This window comes from Ranitomeya imitator, chromosome 1, assembly GCF_032444005.1.
Source record: "Ranitomeya imitator isolate aRanImi1 chromosome 1, aRanImi1.pri, whole genome shotgun sequence".
NCBI lineage: Eukaryota > Metazoa > Chordata > Amphibia > Anura > Dendrobatidae > Ranitomeya > Ranitomeya imitator.
The window spans coordinates 449,990,146-450,012,692 of NC_091282.1; the positions used below are offsets into that span (position 1 = coordinate 449,990,146).

Consider the following 22,547-nt stretch of genomic DNA (forward strand, 5'->3'; position numbering starts at 1 on the left):
TGACCCAGCAAATCGGGTCATGTGTGCCAAAAAGCCTGTGCCTGAACTGTGCTTTATTGAGAGACTGTTTATTGTGATTTGCCGCCAAAAAATTGCCGCCAAAACTGCCGCCATTATGGCGCCACGAGGAGCGCTGGAGAAGAAGGGCATGCCAGCGGGGGAAGAGACTACCAGAGTGGCGCGAAGATCATGCCCGCCCCCTGCCAGCACTGTGATGTAAGGGAGGATGAAGAACCGGGAATCAAGATGGCGGAGGGAGGTGAGCAGACCCCGGAGCTGGGATGGAGCAAGAGGACTCTCCCAGCCAGGACCTGCAAGAACTGCACCGGTCACTGACGATGAGCCCGGACCTCCTGTGGAGAGAGATGGAGGAGCTGGCCCGACAACCCCTGCAGACTCAGATGACAGCGGTGACTGCATGGAAGGAGTCCCTGATTTAAAAGATGATGACCGCACCACGACAAAACTTATGACCAGCGCTCACAACCCCGACGGACCGAATACCACAGGTGGCATCATGAACACAAACTTTATTCCCTTTAAAGATCTTTCCCTTTACCGTTGATGCCCACGGCCACGGACCGGGTCGCCACCATGATATCCCCATGTGAACCGCAGGACCCAGTACCGAGTACCCCACGACCCTGTGCGCGCCTCATGAGCAGGGTCACAGGTTGCGGCAAGCAGAGCAGAACAGAGCCAAGCCGCAGGTTGCAGCGAGCAGAGCGGGGAGGCGCAGAGCCGTAGGTTGTGGCGAGCAGAGCAGAACAGAGCAGAGGGAGTGGACACAAGGGTACGCACAGCTGAGTGGGAAAGGCAAACAGACAAGGATACAAACAGGTACAGGTATAGACCAGGGTTCAGACAGGGACAGACACAGGAACTAGTACAGGACAAGGATTCAGGCCTGGGCATGCAACCCCCAGCGTGACGGTGACATAGACAGGACAGGATCTAGCAGCTCAGTAGCAAGACACTAACTGAGGGAAAACATTGCTCAGGCTTCTGCCAGTGGGTGGAAATGCCTTAAGTACCTGATGCCTCCTAGCAATAGGCTGGGGACATATCAGGAGAGTATACACAACCTGTGTCGAGGCTGCTGCCCTAAGAATACAGTCAGGAAGTATGCAGCAAGCAAGGACATGAGGCTAACAGCAAGGAGGTGGCATACGACAGAACTCACAGCATGGCCTGGAGTGGTGAGTAAGATGGGAGATGGGAAGCCATGCAGTGATGCCGGCAGGGATCATGTCAGCAGATGTGGATGTCCACATAAAAGCCAGCCCATTATGCAACTTAGCATAACCTTCACAACACTTATTGTGCTAGAGGAAAAACTCAGGGTTTTATATCACTGACGCCGTTAGACGTGGTGAAACATATCTCCCCTCCAGCACTTTACCTGTGACTTTGTCACACCCTCTTGCATTGCTGTAAGGGATGAGTTGTTTTGCCAGGCAGGGACCTGTTATGATGTGAGATCTTCACTTTCCACATTGTCCCTCGTGTAGAGACTCATTGGGCTGTATATACATTGTACAACCAGACATGTTAATAAAAAAAATAAGTACACTTTTCCTGAAATTCTGTTTTATCCTGAGAACATGCTCATGTTTGCAGTCCTTTGTTCCAGTTCTTGCTAAATACCAAAATGAACTGCCAGTTCTGCTTTGTCAGCATGACATAGTCATATTTACTGGGGGCATATCTCCTTTGTAAATAGAAATTGATACTCATATTTATTTTATGAGAAGTATGCTGCATATTTCTTCTCTTGGGATCAAGAGAATAATCTCATTATTTCTTGCTAAATAAAACTTTGTTTTTCAAATGAACACTAAACCTACCGATTAATACGTTAGCATCACCCACACCACTGATCGACAGCTTTGTTTGTACACTCTGCATAAGCAAAAATCTGCTAATCACTATATGAAAAATCTGTCATAAAAAGAACACTTTTGTAAAAAAAAAAGGTTTTTTTTTTTACCATTATTTTGAATTAACCCCTTCATGACCCAGCCTATTTTGACCTTAATGACCTGGCCGTTTTTTGCAATTTTGACCAGTGTCCCTTTATGAGGTAATAACTCGGGAACGCTTCAACGGATCCTAGCGGTTCTGAGACTGTTTTTTCGTGACATATTGGGCTTCATGATAGTGGTAAATTTAGGTCAATAAATTCTGCGTTTATTTGTGATAAAAACGGAAATTTGGCGAAAATTTTGAAAATTTTGCAATTTTCACATTTTGAATTTTTATTCTGTTAAACCAGAGAGCTATGTGACACAAAATAGTTAATAAATAACATTTCCCACATGCCTACTTTACATCAGCACAATTTTGGAAACAAAATTTTTTTTTTGCTAGGAAGTTATATGGGTTAAAATTTGACCAGCGATTTCTCATTTTTACAACGAAATTTACAAAACCATTTTTTTTAGGGACCACCTCACATTTGAAGTCAGTTTGAGGGGTCTATATGGGTGAAATTACCCAAAAGTGACACCATTCTAAAAACTGCACCCCTCAAGGTGCTCAAAACCACATTCAAGAAGTTTATTAACCCTTCAGGTACTTCACAGCAGCAGAAGCAACATGGAAGGAAAAAATGAACATTTAACTTTTTAGTCACAAAAATCTTTTAGCAACAATGTTTTTATTTTCCCAATGGTAAAAGAGAAACTGAACCACGAAAGTTGTTGTCCAATTTGTCCTGAGTACGCTGATACCTCATATGTGGGGGTAAACCACTGTTTGGGCGCACGGCAGGGCTTGGAAGGGAAGGAGCGCCATTTGACTTTTTGAATGAAAAATTGGCTGCACTCTTTAGCGGACACTGTCATGATTCCAATGGCAGGGAATCACAAAAGGACAAGCACCAACGAGCTCTAGGGTGATGGAACCTGAGCTGACCACGACCCTAAACCTGAACACACAAATAACAATAGCCGGGGAACGTGCCTACGTTGAGCCTAGACGTCTCGCACCAGCCGAAGATCTAATTTCCCCTATTAGAAGAAACACAGACCTCTCTTGCCTCCAGAGAAATACCCCACAGAAATAGCAGCCCCCCACATATAATGACGGTGAAATGAGAGGAAGGCACATACACAGTATGAAAACAGATTCAGCAAAATGAGGCCCGCTAAAACTAGATAGCAGAGGATACAAAAGTAAACTGCGCGGTCAGCAAAAAACCCTTCAAAAAACCATCCTGTAATTACTTGAACTCATGTTCCAACTCATGGAACATGAGGAGCAATTACAGCCCACTAAAGCAACCAGCAGCAAAGAGACAATTATATCCAAGCTGGACAAGACAAAAATAAAGCAAAACGTGGAACAAGAAAATCAAAACTTAGCTTGTCCTGAAGATTACTGAAGCCAGAAGCTGAGGTAACAAAACACTCTGATAACCTTGATAGCCGGCGGGGAAATGACAAGAAAGCCCGGTTAAATAGGAAACTCCCAAATCCTAATAGAACAGGTGGACACCAGAGACAGCAGAACACAAATCACCCAGTACCATCAGTAACCACCAGAGGGAGCCCAAAAACAGAACTCACAACAGTACCCCCCCTTGAGGAGGGGTCACCGAACCCTCAAGAGAACCACCAGGGCGACCAGGATGAGCCCTATGAAAAGCGCGGAACAAATCATCAGCATGAACATCAGAGGCAACCACCCAAGAATTATCCTCCTGACCATAACCCTTCCACTTGACCAAATATTGGAGTTTCCGTCTGGAAACACGAGAATCCAAGATCTTCTCCACAACATACTCCAATTCTCCCTCCACCAGCACCGGAGCAGGAGGCTCAAGCGAAGGAACAACAGGTACCTCATACCTCCGCAACAACGACCGATGGAACACATTATGAATAGCAAACGATGCTGGGAGATCCAAACGAAACGACACAGGGTTAAGAATTTCCAAGATCCTATAAGGACCGATGAACCGAGGCTTGAACTTAGGAGAAGAGACCTTCATAGGAACAAAACGAGAAGACAACCACACCAAGTCCCCAACACGAAGTCGAGGACCCACGCGGCGACGGCGATTAGCAAACTGCTGAGCCTTCTCCTGGGACAACTTCAAATTGTCCACCACATGACTCCAAATCCGATGCAACCCATCCACCACCATGTCCACTCCAGGATAATCAGAAGGCTCCACCTGACCAGAGGAAAAACGAGGATGAAACCCCGAATTACAAAAGAAAGGAGAAACCAAGGTAGCAGAACAGCCCGATTATTAAGGGCAAACTCGGCCAGCGGCAAAAAGGTAACCCAGTCATCCTGATCAGCAGAAACAAAACACCTCAAATAAGTTTCCAAGGTCTGATTAGTTCGCTCCGTCTGGCCATTCGTCTGAGGATGGAATGCAGACGAAAAGGACAAATCAATGCCCATCTTAGCACAGATCGTCCGCCAAAATCTAGACACAAACTGGGATCCCCTGTCAGAAACGATGTTCTCCGGAATCCCATGCAAACGAACCACGTTCTGGAAAAACAGAGGGACCAACTCAGAGGAGGAAGGCAACTTAGGCAAGGGTACAAGATGAACCATTTTAGAAAAGCGGTCACACACAACCCAGATGACAGACATTTTTTGAGAGACAGGGAGATCCGAAATAAAGTCCATGGAAATGTGCGTCCAAGGCCTCTTCGGGATAGGCAAAGGTGACAACAATCCACTGGCTCGAGAACAGCAAGGCTTAGCCCGAGCACAAACCTCACAAGACTGCACAAAAGAACGCACATCCCTCGACAAGGAAGGCCACCAAAAAGACCTGGCCACCAAGTCTCTAGTACCAAATATTCCAGGATGACCTGCCAACGCAGAAGAATGGACCTCGGAGATGACTCTACTGGTCCAACTATCCGGAACAAACAGTCTCTCAGGCGGACAACGATCAGGTTTACCCGCCTGAAACTCCTGCAAAGCACGTCGCAAGTCTGGGAAGACGGCTGACAAAATCACCCCATCCCTAAGGATACCAGTGGGCTCAGAATTTCCAGGGGAGTCAGGCACAAAACTCCTAGAAAGAGCATCCGCCTTCACATTCTTTGAACCTGGCAGGTATGAAACCACAAAATTGAAACGAGAGAAAAACAGTGACCAACGAGCCTGTCTAGGATTCAGACGCCTGGCAGACTCAAGGTAAATCAGATTTTTGTGATCAGTCAAGACCACCACACGATGTCTAGCACCCTCCAGCCAATGACGCCACTCCTCAAATGCCCACTTCATGGCCAAAAGTTCCCGATTACCCACATCATAATTCCGCTCAGCGGGCGAAAATTTTCTAGAAAAGAACGCACATGGCTTCATCACCGAGCAATCGGAGCTTCTCTGTGACAAAACCGCCCCCGCTCCAATCTCGGAAGCATCAACCTCAACTTGGAAAGGAAGCGAAACATCAGGCTGACGCAACACAGGAGCAGAAGAAAACCGGCGTTTAAGTTCCCGAAAGGCCTCCACAGCCGCAGGAGACCAATCAGCAACATCAGCACCCTTCTTAGTCAAATCCGTCAAAGGCTTAACAACACTAGAAAAATTAGAGATGCAGGCTGCGTCCAGTCACAAATAGCCCGAACCTTGACGGGATCCATCTCAATAGTAGAAGGGGAAAAAATATACCCCAAGAAAGAAATCTTCTGGACTCCAAAGAGACACTTTGAGCCCTTTACAAACAAGGAATTAGCCCGCAGGACCTGAAACACCTTCCTGACCTGCTGAACATGAGACTCCCAGTCATCAGAAAAAACCAAAATATCATCCAAATACACAATCATAAATTTATCCAGATATTCACGGAAAATATCGTGCATAAAGGACTGGAAGACTGAAGGAGCATTAGAAAGTCCGAAAGGCATTACCAAATACTCAAAATGGCCCTCAGGCGTATTAAATGCGGTTTTCCACTCATCACCTTGCTTTATTCGTATAAGATTATACGCACCCCGAAGATCAATCTTAGTGAACCATTTAGCCCCCTTAATGCGAGCAAACAAATCAGTCAACAAAGGCAAAGGATACTGATATTTTACGGTAATCTTATTCAAAAGACGATAATCTATACAAGGCCTCAAGGACCCATCTTTTTTGGCCACGAAAAAAAAACCTGCTCCCAAAGGGGACGAAGATGGACGGATATGTCCCTTTTCCAAGGACTCCTTAACATAATCCTGCATAGCAGTATGCTCTGGCACTGACAGATTGAACAAACGACCTTTAGGAAATTTACTGCCAGGAATCAAATCTATAGCACAATCGCAATCCCTGTGAGGAGGAAGCGAATTGAGCTTAGGCTCCTCAAAAAGATCCCGATAATCAGACAAAAATACAGGAACCTCAGAAGGAGTAGATGAAGCGATAGAAATCGGAGGTGCATCATCATGAACCCCCTGACATCCCCAGCTTAACACAGACATTGTTTTCCAGTCAAGGACTGGATTATGAGTTTGTAACCATGGCAGACCAAGTACTAGAACATCATGTAAATTATACAATACCAGGAAGCGAATCACCTCCTGATGAACGGGAGTCATACGCATGGTCACTTGTGTCCAGTACTGAGGTTTATTCATAGCTAAAGGTGTAGAGTCAATTCCCTTCAAAGGAATAGGGACTTCCAGAGGCTCAAGACTAAACCCACATCGCTTGGCAAATGACCAATCCATAAGACTCAGGGCAGCGCCTGAATCTACATAGGCATCGACGGAAATGGATGATAATGAGCAAATCAGAGTCACAGACAGAATAAACTTAGACTGTAACGTACTAATGGCAACAGACTTATCAACCTTTTTTGTGCGTTTAGAGCATGCTGATATAACATGAGCTGAATCACCACAATAAAAGCACAACCCATTTTTCCGCCTATAGTTTTGCCGTTCACTTCTAGACTGAACTCTATCACATTGCATAGTCTCAAGTGCCTGTTCAGAAGACACCGCCAAATGGTGCACAGGTTTGCGCTCCCGTAAACGCCGATCAATCCGAATAGCTATAGTCATAGACTCATTCAGACCCGTAGGCGCAGGGAACCCCACCATAACATCTTTAATGGCCTCAGAAAGGCCATCTCTGAACTTTGCAGCCAGGGCGCACTCATTCCACTGAGTAAGCACTGACCATTTCCGAAATTTTTGACAATATATTTCTGCTTCATCTTGCCCCTGAGAGAGAGCTAATAAAGCTTTTTCAGCCTGAATCTCCTGGTTAGGTTCCTCATAGAGCAAACCCAATGCCAGAAAAAACGCATCCACATTAAGCAACGCAGGATCCCCTGGTGCCAATGCAAATGCCCAATTTTGAGGGTCACCCCGCAGGAAAGATATAATAATCTTAACCTGCTGAGCAGGGTCTCCAGAAGAGCGAGATTTCAAAGAAAGGAACAGCTTGCAATTGTTCCTAAAATTCAGAAAACTAGATCTATCTCCAGCAAAGAACTCTGGAATAGGAATTCTAGGTTCAGACATAGGAGCATGTACAACAAAATCTTGTATATTTTGAACCTTAGCAGCAAGATTATTCAAGCTGGAAGCTAAACTCTGGACGTCCATGATAAACAGCTAAGGTCAGAGCCATTCAAGGATTAAGAGGAGGAAAAAAAAAAAAAATCAGCCTGGCTGCAATTAAGGCTAGGCAGCAACCTCAGAGGAGAGAAAAAAAAAAAAAAAACTTCCTCAGACTACTTTTCCTCCTACTTCAGCCCAAACATTTTGGCCGGCTATACTGTCATGATTCCAATGGCAGGGAATCACAAAAGGACAAGCACCAACGAGCTCTAGGGTGATGGAACCTGAGCTGACCGCAACCCTAAACCTGAACACACAAATAACAATAGCCGGGGAACGTGCCTACGTTGATCCTAGACGTCTCGCACCAGCCGAAGATCTAACTTCCCCTATTAGAAGAAACACAGACCTCTCTTGCCTCCAGAGAAATACCCCACAGAAATAGCAGCCCCCCACATATAATGACGGTGAAATGAGAGGAAGGCACATACATAGTATGAAAACAGATTCAGCAAAATGAGGCCCGCTAAAACTAGATAGCAGAGGATACAAAAGTAAACTGCGCGGTCAGCAAAAAACCCTTCAAAAAACCATCCTGTAATTACTTGAACTCATGTTCCAACTCATGGAACATGAGGAGCAATTACAGCCCACTAAAGCAACCAGCAGCAAAGAGACAATTATATGCAAGCTGGACAAGACAAAAATAAAGCAAAACGTGGAACAAGAAAATCAAAACTTAGCTTGTCCTGAAGATTACTGAAGCCAGAAGCTGAGGTAACAAAACACTCTGATAACCTTGATAGCCGGCGGGGAAATGACAAGAAAGCCCGGTTAAATAGGAAACTCCCAAATCCTAATAGAACAGGTGGACACCAGAGACAGCAGAACACAAATCACCCAGTACCATCAGTAACCACCAGAGGGAGCCCAAAAACAGAACTCACAACAAGACACCATGTCACGTTTGGAGAGCCCCGTGTGCCTACAAATTGGAGCTCCCCAACAAGTGACCACATTTTGGAAACTAGATGCCCTAAGGAACTTATATAGATGCATATTGAGCACTTTAAACCCCCAGGTGCTTCACAAATTGATCCATAAAAATGAAAAAGTACTTTTTTTTCACAAAAAAATTATTTTAGCCTCAATTTTTTCATTTTCACATGGGCAACAGGATAAAATGGATCCTAAAATTTGTTGGGCAATTTCTCCTGAGTACACCGATACCTCACATGTGGGGGTAAACCACTGTTTGGGCACATGGTAAGGCGCGCCATTTGACTTTTTGAATGGAAAATTAGCTCCAATTTTTAGCGGACACCGTGTCGCTTTTGAAGAGCCCCTGTGTGCCTAAACATTGGAGCTCCCCCACAAGTAACCCCATTTTGGAAACTAGACCCCCCAAGGAACTTATATAGATGCATATTGAGCACTTTAAACCCCCAGGTGCTTCACAGAGGTTTATAACGCAGAGCCATGAAAATAGAAAATAATTTTTCTTTCCTCAAAAATGATTTTTAGCCTGGAATTTCCTATTTTGCAAAGGGTAATAGGAGAAATTGGACACCAAATGTTGTTGTCCAGTTTGTCCTGAGTACGCTGATACCCCATATATGGGGATAAACCACTGTTTGGGCGCACGGCAGGGCTCGGAAGGGAAGGCATGCCATTTGGCTTTTTAAATGGAAGATTAGCTCCAATCATTAGCGGACACCATGTCACATTTGGAGAGCCCCTGTGTGCCTAAACATTGGATATCCCCCACAAATGACCCCATTTTGGAAACTAGACCCCCAAAAGAACTAATCTAGATGTGTGGTGAGCACTTTGAACCCCCAAATGCTTCACAGAAGTTTATAACGCAGAGCAGTGAAAATAAAAAAAAAAATTTCTTTTCTCAAAAATGATTTTTTAGCCCGCAATTTTTTATTTTCCCAAGGGTTACAGGAGAAATTGGACCCCAAAAGTTGTTGTCCAGTTTCTCCTGAGTATCATGATACCCAATGTGTGGGGGTAAACCACTGTTTGGGCACACGTCGGGGCTCAGAAGGGAAGTAGTGACTTTTGAAATGCAGACTTTGATGGAATGCTCTGCGGGCATCACATTGCGTTTGCAGAGCCCCTGGTGTGCCTAAACAGTAGAAACCCCCAACAAGTGACCCCATTTTGGAAACTAGACCCCCCAAGGAACTTATCTAGATATGTGGTGAGAACTTTGAACCCCCAAGTGCTTCACAGACGTTTACAACGCAGAGCCGTGAAAATAAAACATCATTTTTCTTTCCTCAAAAATGGTGTTTTAGCAAGCATTTTTTTTATTTTCTCAAGGGTTACAGGAGAAATTGGACCCCAGTAATTGTTGCGCAGTTTGTCCTGAGTACACTGATACCCCATATGTGGGGGTAAACAACTGTTTGGGCACACGTTGAGGCTCGGAAGTGAGGGAGCACCATTTGACTTTTTGAATACAAGATTGCCTGGAATCAACAGTGGCGCCATGTTGCGTTTGGAGACCCCTGATGTGCCTAAACAGTGGAAACCCCTCAATTCTACCTCCAACACTAACCCCAACACACCCCTAACCCTAATCCCAACTGTAGCCATAACTTTAATCACAACCCTAACCACAACCCTAATTCCAACCCTAACCCTAAGGTTATGTGTCCACGTTGCGGATTCGTGTGAGATTTTTCCGCACCATTTTTGAAAAATCCACGGGTAAAAGGCACTGCGTTTTACCTGGGGATTTACTGCGGATTTCCAGTGTTTTTTGTGCGGATTTCACCTGCGGATTGCTATTGAGGAACAGGTGTAAAACGCTGCGGAATCCGCACAAAGAATTAACATACTGCGGAAAATACAACGCAGCGTTTCCGCGCAATATTTTCTGCACCATGGGCACAGCGGATTTGGTTTTCCATAGGTTTACATGGTACTGTAAACGTGATGGAACATTGCTGCAAATCCGCAGCGGCCAATCCACTGCGGAACCGCAGCCAAATCCGCACCGTGTGCACATAGCCTAATTCTAAAGGTATGTGCACACGCTGCAGAAAACGCTGCGGATCCGCAGCAGTTTCCCATGAGTTTACAGTTCAATGTAAACCTATGGGAAACAAAAATCGCTGTACACATGCTGCAGATTAACTGCACGGAAACGCAGCGGTTTACATTCCGCAGCATGTCACTTCTTTGTGCGGATTCCGCAGCGATTTTACAACTGCTCCAATAGAAAACCGCAGTTGTAAAACCGCAGTGAAATGCGCAGAAAAACCGCGGTAAATTCGTAGCGGTTTAGCACTGCGGATTTATCAAATCCGCTGCGGAAAAATCCGCAGAGGACCAGAATACATGTGCACATATTGAAACCCTAACCCTAACCCTACCGTGTTTCCCCGAAAGTAAGACCCTGTCTTACATTAATTTTACCCCAAAAAGTCCCACCCTGTCTTACTTTCAGGGGAGGTCTTACATTAGCCGGAAAAAAAAATGACAATTTTCAAATTCAGTACAGTACGTAACGTTACACCGTTCAACTGGAAAGCAGACAACAAATCAAAGTACGGTAACAGTAACACACTACGGTACGGTACTGTACGGTAATTGCCGTATACCCTCTGCCTGCATACCATAACAGTGCCGTATCCCACTGCACACAGCCCCATACCCCATAACAGTGCCGTATCCCACTGCACACAGCCCCATACCCCATAAGTGCCGTATCCCACTGCACACAGCCCCATACCCCATAACAGTGCCGTATCCCACTGCACACAGCCCCATACCCCATAACAGTGCCGTATCCCACTGCACACAGCCCCATACCCTATACAGTACATGTTTCCCTACTTGGTTTTTAAATGCTGGACGTTTTCCTCTGCGGTGCGGCTGTGGGTGCGGAAGGCCTGTGCTGCAGGGAACGCTGTGCCAATCAGCAGGGAAACAGCGGTGACGTGGGGCTGGGGCGGCCAATTACAGCCCGAGCTGCTGGGCCAATCAGCGCTCGAGCCGGGGGCCGGCGGTGACGTGGGGAGCAGGGGCGGCCAATGAGCTGTTGAGCTGGGCGGATTGCGGGGTTAACACGGCGAGTTAACCCCATGAGCGCTGGACCCGCCCAGCTGCACCTGAGGACACCTCTGGAGCCTGGGGACCCAATGGGGGACAGCGGCGGCCCAAAGGTAAGGGCCTTACATTTCACAGCGGCCCCCCCAACCCTGCCTTACATTCGGGGGAGGCCTTACATTGGAGGACCCCCCCGAAACCCCCACCCTGTCTTACTTTCGGGGGGGTCCTACTTTCGGGGAAACAGGGTAGTTCTAACCCCAACCTTAGTGGAAAAAAAAAATTCTTTATTTTATTATTGTCCCTATCTATGGGGGTGACAAAGGGAGGGGGTCATTTACTATTTTTTTTTATTTTGATCACTGTGATAGGTTATATCTCAGTGATCAAAATGCACTTTGGAACGAATCTGCCGGCGCACTGCGCATGCGCCCGCCATTTTGGAACATGGTGGCGCCCATGGAGAAGACGGACGGACCACGGGAGGATCGGTAAGTATGATGGGGTGGGGGGAAGCATGGGGGGGTGGATCGGAGCATGGGGGGGTGGATCGGAGCGCGGGGGGGTGGATCGGAGCACGGGGGTGGATCGGAGCACGGGGGGTGGATCAGAGTGCAGGGGGGTTGGATCGGAGCATGGAGGGTGGGATTGGAGCACGGGGGGAGCGGACAAGAGCACGGGGGGAGCGGCGCACAGGACGGAGGGGAGCGGGGCAGTGTGCAGGACTGATTGGTGGCTTGGGGGGGCAATCGGTGGGGGGGGGGCACATCAGTGTTTCCAGCCATGGCCGATGATATTGCAGCATCGGCCATGGCTGGATTGTAATATTTCACCAGTTATAATAGGTGAAATATTACAAATCGCTCTGATTGGCAGTTTCACTTTCAACAGCCAATCAGAGCGATCGTAGCGACGGAGGGTGAAGCCACCCCCCCCTGGGCTGAAGTACCACTCCCCCTGTCCCTGCAGATCGGGTGAAATTGGAGTTAACCCTTTCACCCGATCTGCAGGGACGCGATCTTTCCATGACGCCACATAGGCGTCATGGGTCGGATTAGCACCGACTTTCATGACGCCTACGTGGCGTCAAAGGTCGGGAAGGGGTTAAAATCCTTCCTCAATATGTGGGCTCAAAAGCCTTATTGCAGCCATAAGTAAGTTATTTTGGCATTGTGGTTTTCAAAATGGGGTCACTTGTAAGGGCATACCTTCCAACTTTTGAAGAACAGAAAGAGGTACAGAGCATGCGGTACGCTACGTGCGCCGTGGCAAATTTTGTCCACGTCTCTAATCACACCCCAATTTAAACCCATTTAACATTTTTTTCTACCCTGGCAGGTGGCAGTGAGGAACATTCAGCAGACTGCAAGGTGTAGACCTAAACTCGGGACTGTCCGCTAAGTTGATATGTGCCTGCTGAGACCCAGCAACTCCTGCTCCCTCCCGGTACCTGGAGATCACACAAATGCTAGGACAGGAGGAGGGAGTGCTGTTTCTGCTCCCTAAATTGAATACACAGCATTCATTCAACACTCTATATATACAGATATGGCCGAAAGTGTTTGCACCTATGAAATTGGTCCAGAAAATTAAGTATTTCTCCCAGAAAATTGTCTTTTCACATGTTTTGTTATACTATGTTTATTTCCTTTGTGCGTATTGAAACAACACACAAAAAAAAAAACAGAAATAAAAGCAAATTGGACATAATTCCACACAAAATCGGAAAAATGGGCCAGACAAAATTGTTGACATCTTTCCAAAATTATTATTATTATTATACATTTTTATGGCGCCATTTATTCCATGGCGCTTTACATGTGAAAAGGGGCAAATACAGATATGTACATTAAACCTGAGCAAAAAACAAGGTACTAACAGGTACAGAAGAAGGGAGGACCCTGCCTGCGAGGGCTCACAGTCTGCAGGGGACGGGTGAGGATACTGTGGGTAAACATTCTACAATTAGACGTCATGTGTGATAAATTGATTTCTACTTTCTACTTCTACTTTTTTTAAACCGTTGCCAGGAAACATAATTTTACACGCTAACGGCAGCCTTTCCAGGCACACCATTAAACCAATATTAGTAGGTTAATTTACATGCATCAAGCAGAATTGTAGTGATGACTATTCATGAACGAATTTGTTTGGAAAACGATCACCAAATATAAATTCGGCACGAATATGGCACATTCGGATTCGTGATCGGAAACACAAGCAAAATTTTATAAAATCGGTAACATTTGGCAAAAAGTGCGGGAAAATATTTGTGTTGCCACAAAAGTATTTTCAGCCCATTAGCAACGATAATGGTGGTGTATCATGAGCGTTTGACAAGTGGGGAGAGGGTTTGCAGAGCTCAGAGGCGCAGTGTTCTTGTAAACAGTCATTTTTTTTCCCCTAGCTTTATGTGTGCCAATCAGGGCGCAGGAAACACCCACAATATCCAGTTCGGGCAGTCCCACACGTCCAGATAATTCCGGTACCGGAAAAATCGGTACCAGAATTATCCGTGTCCATGTGCCCGTGCGTTTCTGTGGCACACGTGTGCCGCCCGTTTGCCCACTGGGTACCACACGCACCGTGCAGGAGACATCGCTAAAGTTTAACGCTGTCCCCTGCATCTGGTGCTGAAGCCTCCATTCATATCTTCCCTGCAGCAGCGTTTGCTGTAGAGAAGATATGAATATTCCTTTTTTTTTTGTTTCTCGTGGTTAAAATAAATATCCATGTCCCCACCCCCCTCCCACCCCCTGTGCGCCCGCCCGCTGTTCTTAAAATACTCACCAGCTCCCTCGCTGGCTGGCGCTGCTTCCTGTCCTGGCCGCACCTTCTACTGTATGATTGGTCACGTGGGGCCGCTCATTTACAGTAATGAATATGCGGCTCCACCCCTATTGGAGGTGGAGCCGCATATTCATGACTGTAATCAGTGGCCCCACGTGACCGCTCATACAGTAGAAGGTGCAGCCAGGACAGGAAGCAGCGCCAGCCAGCGAGGGAGCCGGGTGAGTATTTTAAGAACAGCGGGTGGGCGCACAGGGGGTGGGAGGGGGGTGGGGACATGGATATTTATTTTAAACACGAGAAACAAAAAAAAAAGGAATATTCATATCTTCTCTACAGCAAACGCTGCTGCAGGGAAGATATGAATGGAGGCTTCAGCACCAGTGGGGGGAGACAGCGTTTACTGTTGCGCTGTCTCCTGCACGGCACACGGACTGCACACGGACAACATCCGTGTGCGGTACGTGTTTTACACGGACCCATTGACGTCTACTGTATGAGTGGTCACGTGGGGCCGCTCATTTACAGTAATGAATATGCGGCTCCACCCCTATGGGAGGTGGAGCCGCATATTCATGACTGTAATCGGTGGCCCCACGTGACCGCTCATACAGTAGAAGGTGCGGCCAGGACAGGAAGCAGCGCCAGCCAGCGAAGGAGCCGGGTGAGTATTTTAAGAACAGCGGGCGGGCGCACAGGTGGTGGGAGGGGGGTGGGGACATGGACCTTCATTTAAAACACGAGAAACAAAAAAAAAGGATTATTCATATCTTCTCTACAGCAAACGCTGCTGCAGAGAAGATATGAATCGCGGCTTCAGCACCAGATGCAGGGGACAGCGCTAAACTTTAGCGTTGTCTCCTGCACGGTGCGTGTGGTACCCAGTGGGCACACGGGCGACACACATGTACCGCACGTGTGCCACACTGATGTGCCACAGAAACACATGGGCACACGGACACGGATAATTCCGGCACCGATTTTTCCGGTACCGGAATTATCTGGACGTGTGGGACTGCCCTTTGAAACACGGAGACACCGTCCACAAAAAATCAATGTCATCTGCACAGATGCATTGATTTCAATGTGTCTACGTGTGTCAGTGGCTCCGGTACGGGAGGAAACTGTCACCTCACGTACCGGAGCCACTGACGTGTGAAACCGGCCTTAGAAAGGGCACAATAACAATTGTTAGAGGAGAACCAGTAATATGTACAGTATATATCAGCAAGTACTACTAAGTGATGTCCCAAAAACATTTGTTAAAATAAAGTGTAAACGTAAAGCAACTGATTGTATATCATATCATATAATATTCAACTAGATAACTTTTATCTACGCATGACTTACTTTATTTATTTTTTTTATATCAGATAAGCCGAGGATCTGTCATCTAAAAACTGTCAATAGTCAAAAAATTGTTAAAATGGTGCGTGGTCCCATCGACAAAGCAATTGTCTCGGATTCCAGCACTGACAGTACAGAAGGTAATTTTAATATTGTTTTTACATCAGTTTAATTATTTTGACATTTGGAATTAAACAAGATTAAAGGGTTATTACATATATAAAGTGCCTACAAGTAGTATTCAACCCCCTGCAGATTTAGCAGGTTTACACATTTGGAATTAACTTGGCATTGTGACATTTGGACTGTAGATCAGCCTGAAAGTGTGAAATGCACTGCAGCAAAAAGAATGTTATTTCTTTGTTTATTTTTTTTTTTAAATTGTGAAAAGTCTTTTCAGAGGGTTATTTATTATTCAACCCCTCAACCCACCAGAATTCTGTTTGGTTCCCCTAAAGTATTAAGAAGTAGTTCAGGCACAAAGAACAATGAGCTTCACATGTTTGGATTAATTATCTCTTTTTCCAGCCTTTTCTGACTATTTAAGACCCTCCCCAAACTTGTGAACAGCACTCATACATGGTCAACATGGGAAAGACAAAGGAGCATTCCAAGGCCATCAGAGACAAGATCGTGGATGGTCACAAGACTGGCAAGGGGTACAAAACCCTTCCCAAGGAGTTGGGCCTACCTGTCTCCACTGTTGGGAGCATCATCCGGAAGTGGAAGGCTTATGGAACTACTGTTAGCCTTCCACGGCCTGGACAGCCTTTGAAAGTTTCCTCCCGTGCCGAGGCCAGGCTTGTCCGAAGAGTCAAGGCTAACCCAAGGGCAACAAGGAAGGAGCTCCGGGAAGATCTCATGGCAGTGGGGACATTGGTTTCAGTCAATACCATAAGTAACATACTTCACCACAATGGTCTCCGTTCCAGACGAGCCCGTAAGGTACCTTTACTTTCAAAGCGTCATGTCAAGGCTCGTCTACAGTTTGCTCATGATCACTTGGAGGACTCTGAGACTGACTGGTTCAAGGTTCTCTGGTCTGACGAGACCAAGATCGAGATCTTTGGTGCCAACCACACACGTGACGTTTGGAGACTGGATGGCACTGCATACGACCCCAAGAATACCATCCCTACAGTCAAGCATGGTGGTGGCAGCATCATGCTGTGGGGCTGTTTCTCAGCCAAGGGGCCTGGCCATCTGGTCCGCATCCATGGGAAGATGGATAGCACGGCCTACTTGGAGATTTTGGCCAAGAACCTCCGCTCCTCCATCAAGGATCTTAAGATGGGTCGTCATTTCATCTTCCAACAAGACAACGACCCAAAGCACACAGCCAAGAAAACCAAGGCCTGGTTCAAGAGGCAAAAAATCAAGGTGTTGCAGTGGCCTAGTCAGTCTCCTGACCTTAACCCAATTGAAAACTTGTGGAAGGAGCTCAAGATTAAAGTCCACATGAGACACGCAAAGAACCTAGATAACTTGGAGAAGATCTGCATGGAGGAGTGGGCCAAGATAACTCCAGAGACCTGTGCCGGCCTGATCAGGTCTTATAAAAGACGATTATTAGCTGTAATTGCAAACAAAGGTTATTAGACAAAATATTAAACCTAGGGGTTGAATAATAATTGACCCACACTTTTATGTTTAAAATTTATAAAAATTTAACTGAGCAACAAAACTTTTTGGTTTGTAAGATTTATGCATCTGTTAATAAATCCTGCTCTTGTTTGAAGTTTGAAGGCTCTAACTTATTTGCATCTTATTAACCCCTTCCCGACCCATGACGCCACGTAGGCGTCATGAAAGTCGGTGCCAATCCGACCCATGACGCCTATGTGGCGTCATGGAAAGATCGCATCCCTGCAGATCGGGTGAAAGGGTTAACTCCCATTTCACCCGATCTGCAGGGACAGGGGGAGTGGTAGTTTAGCCCAGGGGGGGTGGCTTCACCCCCTCGTGGCTACGATCGCTCTGATTGGCTGTTGAAAGTGAAACTGCCAATCAGAGCGATTTGTAATATTTCACCTATTATAACGGGTGAAATATTACAATCCAGCCATGGCCGATGCTGAAATATCATCGGCCATGGCTGGAAATATTAATGTGCCCCCACTCCACCGATCGCCCCCCCAGCCCACCGATCTGGCCGGTACACTGCCCCGGCTCCCCTCCGTCCAGTGCTCCGCTCCCCCCCGTGCTCTTGTCCGCTCCCCCGTGCTCCAATCACCCCCCCCGTGCTCCAATCACCCCCCCTGCACTCCGATCCACCCCCCCGTGCTCCGTTCCACCCCCCCGTGCTCCGTTCCAGCCCCCCCGTGCTCCGTTCCACGCCCCCCGTGCTCCGTTCCACGCCTTCCGCGCTCCGATTCCCCCCCCATGCTCCGATCCCCCCCCCCCCGTGCTCCCCCCCCCACCCCATCATACTTACCGATCCTGCCGAGCTCCGTCCGTCTTCTCCCTGGGCGCCGCCATCTTCCAAAATGGCGGGCGCATGCGCAGTGCGCCCGCCGAATCTGCCGGCCGGCAGATTCGTTCCAAAGTGCATTTTGATCACTGAGATAGATTATATCTCAGTGATCAAAATAAAAAAAATAATAAATGACCCCCCCCTTTTGTCACCCCCATAGGTAGGGACAATAAAAAAATAAAGAATTTTTTTTTTCCACTAATGTTAGAATAGGGTTAGGGTTAGGGTTAGGGTTAGGGCTAGGGTTAGGGTTAGGGGTAGGGGTAGGGTTAGGGGTAGGGTTAGGGTTTCGGTATGTGCACACGTATTCTGGTCCTCTGCAGATTTTTCCGCTGCGGATTTGATAAATCCGCAGTGCTAAACCGCTGCGGATTTATGGCGGATTTACCGCATTTTTTTCTGCGCATTTCACTGCGGTTTTACAATTGCGATTTTCTATTGGAGCAGTTGTAAAACCGCTGCGGAATCCGCACAAAGAAGTGACATGCTGCGGAATGTAAACCGCTGCGTTTCCGTGCAGTTTTTCCGCAGCATGTGTACAGCGATTTTTGTTTCCCGTAGGTTTACATTGAACTGTAAACTCATGGGAAACTGCTGCGGATCCGCAGCGTTTTCCGCAGCGTGTGCACATACCTTTAGAATTAGGCTATGTGCACACGGTGCGGATTTGGCTGCGGATTCGCAGCAGTGTTCCATCAGGTTTACAGTACCATGTAAACATATGAAAAACCAAATCCGCTGTGCCCATGGTGCGGAATATACCGCGCCGAAACGCTGCGTTGTATTTTCCGCAGCATGTCAATTCTTTGTACGGATTCCGCAGCGTTTTACACTTGTTCCTCAATAGGAATCCGCAGGTGAAATCCGCACAAAAAACACTGGAAATCCGCGGAAAATCCGCAGGTAAAACGCAGTGCCTTTTACCCGCGGATTTTTCAAAAATGATGCTGAAAAATCTCATACGAATCCGCAACGTGGGCACATGGCCTTAGGGTTAGGGTTGTGGTTAGGGTTGTGATTAGGGTTATGGCTACAGTTGGGATTAGGGTTAGGGGTGTGTTGGGGTTAGGGTTGTGATTAGGGTTATGGCTACAGTTGGGATTAGGGTTAGGGGTGTGGGGGGGTTAGTGTTGGAGTTAGAATTGAGGGGTTTCCACTGTTTAGGCACATCAGGGGGTCTCCAAACGCAACATGGCGCCACCATTGATTCCAGCCAATCTCGTATTCAAAAAGTCAAATGGTGCTCCCTCACTTCCGAGCCCCGACGTGTACCCAAACAGTGGTTTACCCCCACATATGGGATACCAGCATACTCAGGATAAACTGCGCAACAATTACTGGGGTCCAGTTTCTCCTGTTACCCTTGTGAAAATAAAAAAATGCTTGCTAAAACATCATTTTTGAGGAAAGAAAAATGATTTTTTATTTTCACGGCTCTGCGTTGTAAACGTCTGTGAAGCACCTGGGGGTTCAAAGTGCTCACCACATATCTAGATAAGTTCCTTGGGGGGTCTAGTTTCTAAAATGGGGTCACTTGTGGGGGGTTTCTACTGTTTAGGCACACCAGGGGCTCTGCAAACGCAATGTGACGCCCGCAGACCATTCCATCAAAGTCTGCATTTCAAAAGTCACTACTTCCCTTCTGAGCCCCGACGTGTGCCCAAACAGTGGTTTACCCCCACACATGGGGTATCAACGTGCTCAGGAGAAACTGGACAACAACTTTTGGGGTCCAATTTCTCCTGTAACCCTTGGGAAAATAAAAAATTCTGGGCTAAATAATTATTTTTGAGGAAAGAAAACGTATTTATTATTTTCGCGGCTCTGCATTATAAACTTCTATGAAGCACTTGGGGGTTTAAAGTGCTCACCACACATCTAGATAAGTTCCTTTCGGGGTCTAGTTTCCAAAATGGGGTCACTTGTGGGGGGTTTCTACTGTTTAGGCACATCAGGGGCTCTGCAAACGCAACGTGACGCCCGCAGAGCATTCCATCAAAGTCTGCATTTCAAAACGTCACTACTTCAATTCCGAGCCCCGGCATGTTCCCAAACAGTAGTTTACCTCCACATATGGGGTATCACCATACTCAGGAGAAACTGGACAACAAATATTGGGGTCAAATTTCTCCTGTAACCCTTGGGAAAATAAAAAATTCTGGGCTAAATAATTATTTTTGAGGAAAGAAAATGTATTTATTATTTTCACGGCTCTGCATTATAAACTTCTATGAAGCACTTGGGGGTTCAAAGTGCTCACCACACATCTAGATAAGTTCCTTTCGGGGTCTAGTTTCCAAAATGGGGTCACTTGTGGGGGGTTTCTACTGTTTAGGCACATCAGGGGCTCTGCAAACGCAACGTGACGCCCGCAGAGCATTCCATCAAAGTCTGCATTTCAAAACGTCACTACTTCAATTCCGAGCCCCGGCATGTTCCCAAACAGTAGTTTACCTCCACATATGGGGTATCACCATACTCAGGAGAAACTGGACAACAAATATTGGGGTCAAATTTCTCCTGTAACCCTTGGGAAAATAAAAAATTCTGGGCTAAATAATTATTTTTGAGGAAAGAAAATGTATTTATTATTTTCACGGCTCTGCATTATAAACTTCTATGAAGCACTTGGGGGTTCAAAGTGCTCACCACACATCTAGATAAGTTCCTTTCGGGGTCTAGTTTCCAAAATGGGGTCACTTGTGGGGGGTTTCTACTGTTTAGGCACATCAGGGGCTCTGCAAACGCAACGTGACGCCCGCAGAGCATTCCATCAAAGTCTGCATTTCAAAACGTCACTACTTCACTTCCGAGCCCCGGCATGTGCCCAAACAGTGGTTTACCCCCACAAATGGGGTATCAGCATATTTAGGGGAAACTGGACAACAACTTTTGGGGTCAAATTTCTCCTGTTACCCTTTGGAAAATAAAAAATTGCAGGCTAAAAGATCATTTTTGAGAAAATAATTTTTTTTTTTTATTTTCATGGCTCTGCGTTATAAACTTCTGTGAAGCACTTGGGGTTCAAAGTCCTCACCACACATCTAGATTAGTTCCTTTGGGGGTCTAGTTTCCAAAATGGGGTCATTTCTGGGGGATCTCCAATGTTTAGGCACACAGGGGCTCTCCAAACGTGACATGGTGTCCGCTAATGATTGGAGCTAATTTTCCATTTAAAAAGCCAAATGGCGTGCCATCCCTTCCGAGCCCTGCCGTGCGCCCAAACAGTGGTTTACCCCCACATATGGGGTATCAGCGTACTCAGGACAAACTGCACAACAATATTTGGGGTCCAATTTCTCCTATTATCCTTGGCAAAATAGGAAATTCCAGGCTAAAAAATCATTTTTGAGGAAAGAAAAATTATTTTTTATTTTCATGGCTCTGCGTTATAAACCTCTGTGAAGCACCTGGGGGTTTAAAGTGCTCAATATGCATCTAGATAAGTTCCTTGGGGGGTCTAGTTTCCAAAATGGGGTCACTTGTGGGGGAGCTCCAATGCATAGGCACACAGGGGCTCTCCAAACACGACATGGTGTCCGCTAACAATTGGAGCTAATTTTCCATTCAAAAAGTCAAATGGCGCGCCTTCCCTTCCCCATGTGCCCAAACAGTGGTTTACCCCCACATATGAGGTATCGGCGTACTCGGGAGAAATTGCCCAACAAATTTTATGATCCATTTTATCCTACTGCCCATGTGAAAATGAAAAAATTGAGGCGAAAAGAATTTTTTTGTGAAAAAAAGTACTTTTTCATTTTTACAGATCAATTTGTGAAGCACCTGAGGGTTTAAAGTGCTAACTAGGCATCTAAGTAAGTTCCTTGGGGGGTCTAGTTTGCAAAATGGTGTCACTTGTGGGGGAGCGCCAATGTTTAGGCACACAGGAGCTCTCCAAACGCGACATGGTGTCCGCTAACGATGGAAATAATTTTTCATTCAAAAAGTCAAATGGCGCTCCTTCCCTTCCGAGCCTTACCATGTGCCCAAACAGTGGTTTACCCCCACATATGAGGTATCGGCGTACTCAGGAGAAATTGCCCAACACATTTTAGGATCCATTTTATCCTGTTACCCATGTGAAAATGAAAAAATTGAGGCTAAAAGAATTTTTTTGTGAAAAAGTACTTTTTCATTTTTACGGATCAATTTGTGAAGCACCTGGGGGTTCAAAGTGCTCACTATGCATCTAGATAAGTTCCTTGGGGCGTCTAGTTTCCAAAATGGGGTCACTTGTGGGGGAGCTCCAATTTTTAGGCACACGGGGGCTCTCCAAACGTGACATGGTGTCCGCTAAAGAGTGGAGACAATTTTTGATTCAAAAAGTCCTTCCCTTCCAA

The 22,547-nt window shown here is 46.4% G+C and overlaps 1 protein-coding gene across 3 annotated transcripts in view; it reads left to right on the forward strand.

Annotated features, from left to right (window-relative positions):
* The window catches only part of LOC138675854 (uncharacterized), a 204,780-nt gene that overhangs the window by 70,974 nt on the left and 111,259 nt on the right, over window positions 1-22,547 (forward strand). For 2 of the 3 annotated variants that reach the window (XM_069764440.1, XM_069764449.1), the window contains exon 3: window positions 15,761-15,874. The exons of the other annotated variant lie outside the window; for it this stretch is intronic. In XM_069764440.1, the coding sequence (XP_069620541.1) occupies window positions 15,761-15,874 (114 nt within the window). The remainder of the gene's footprint in view (window positions 1-15,760; window positions 15,875-22,547) is intronic. 3 annotated transcript variants of the gene reach the window in all.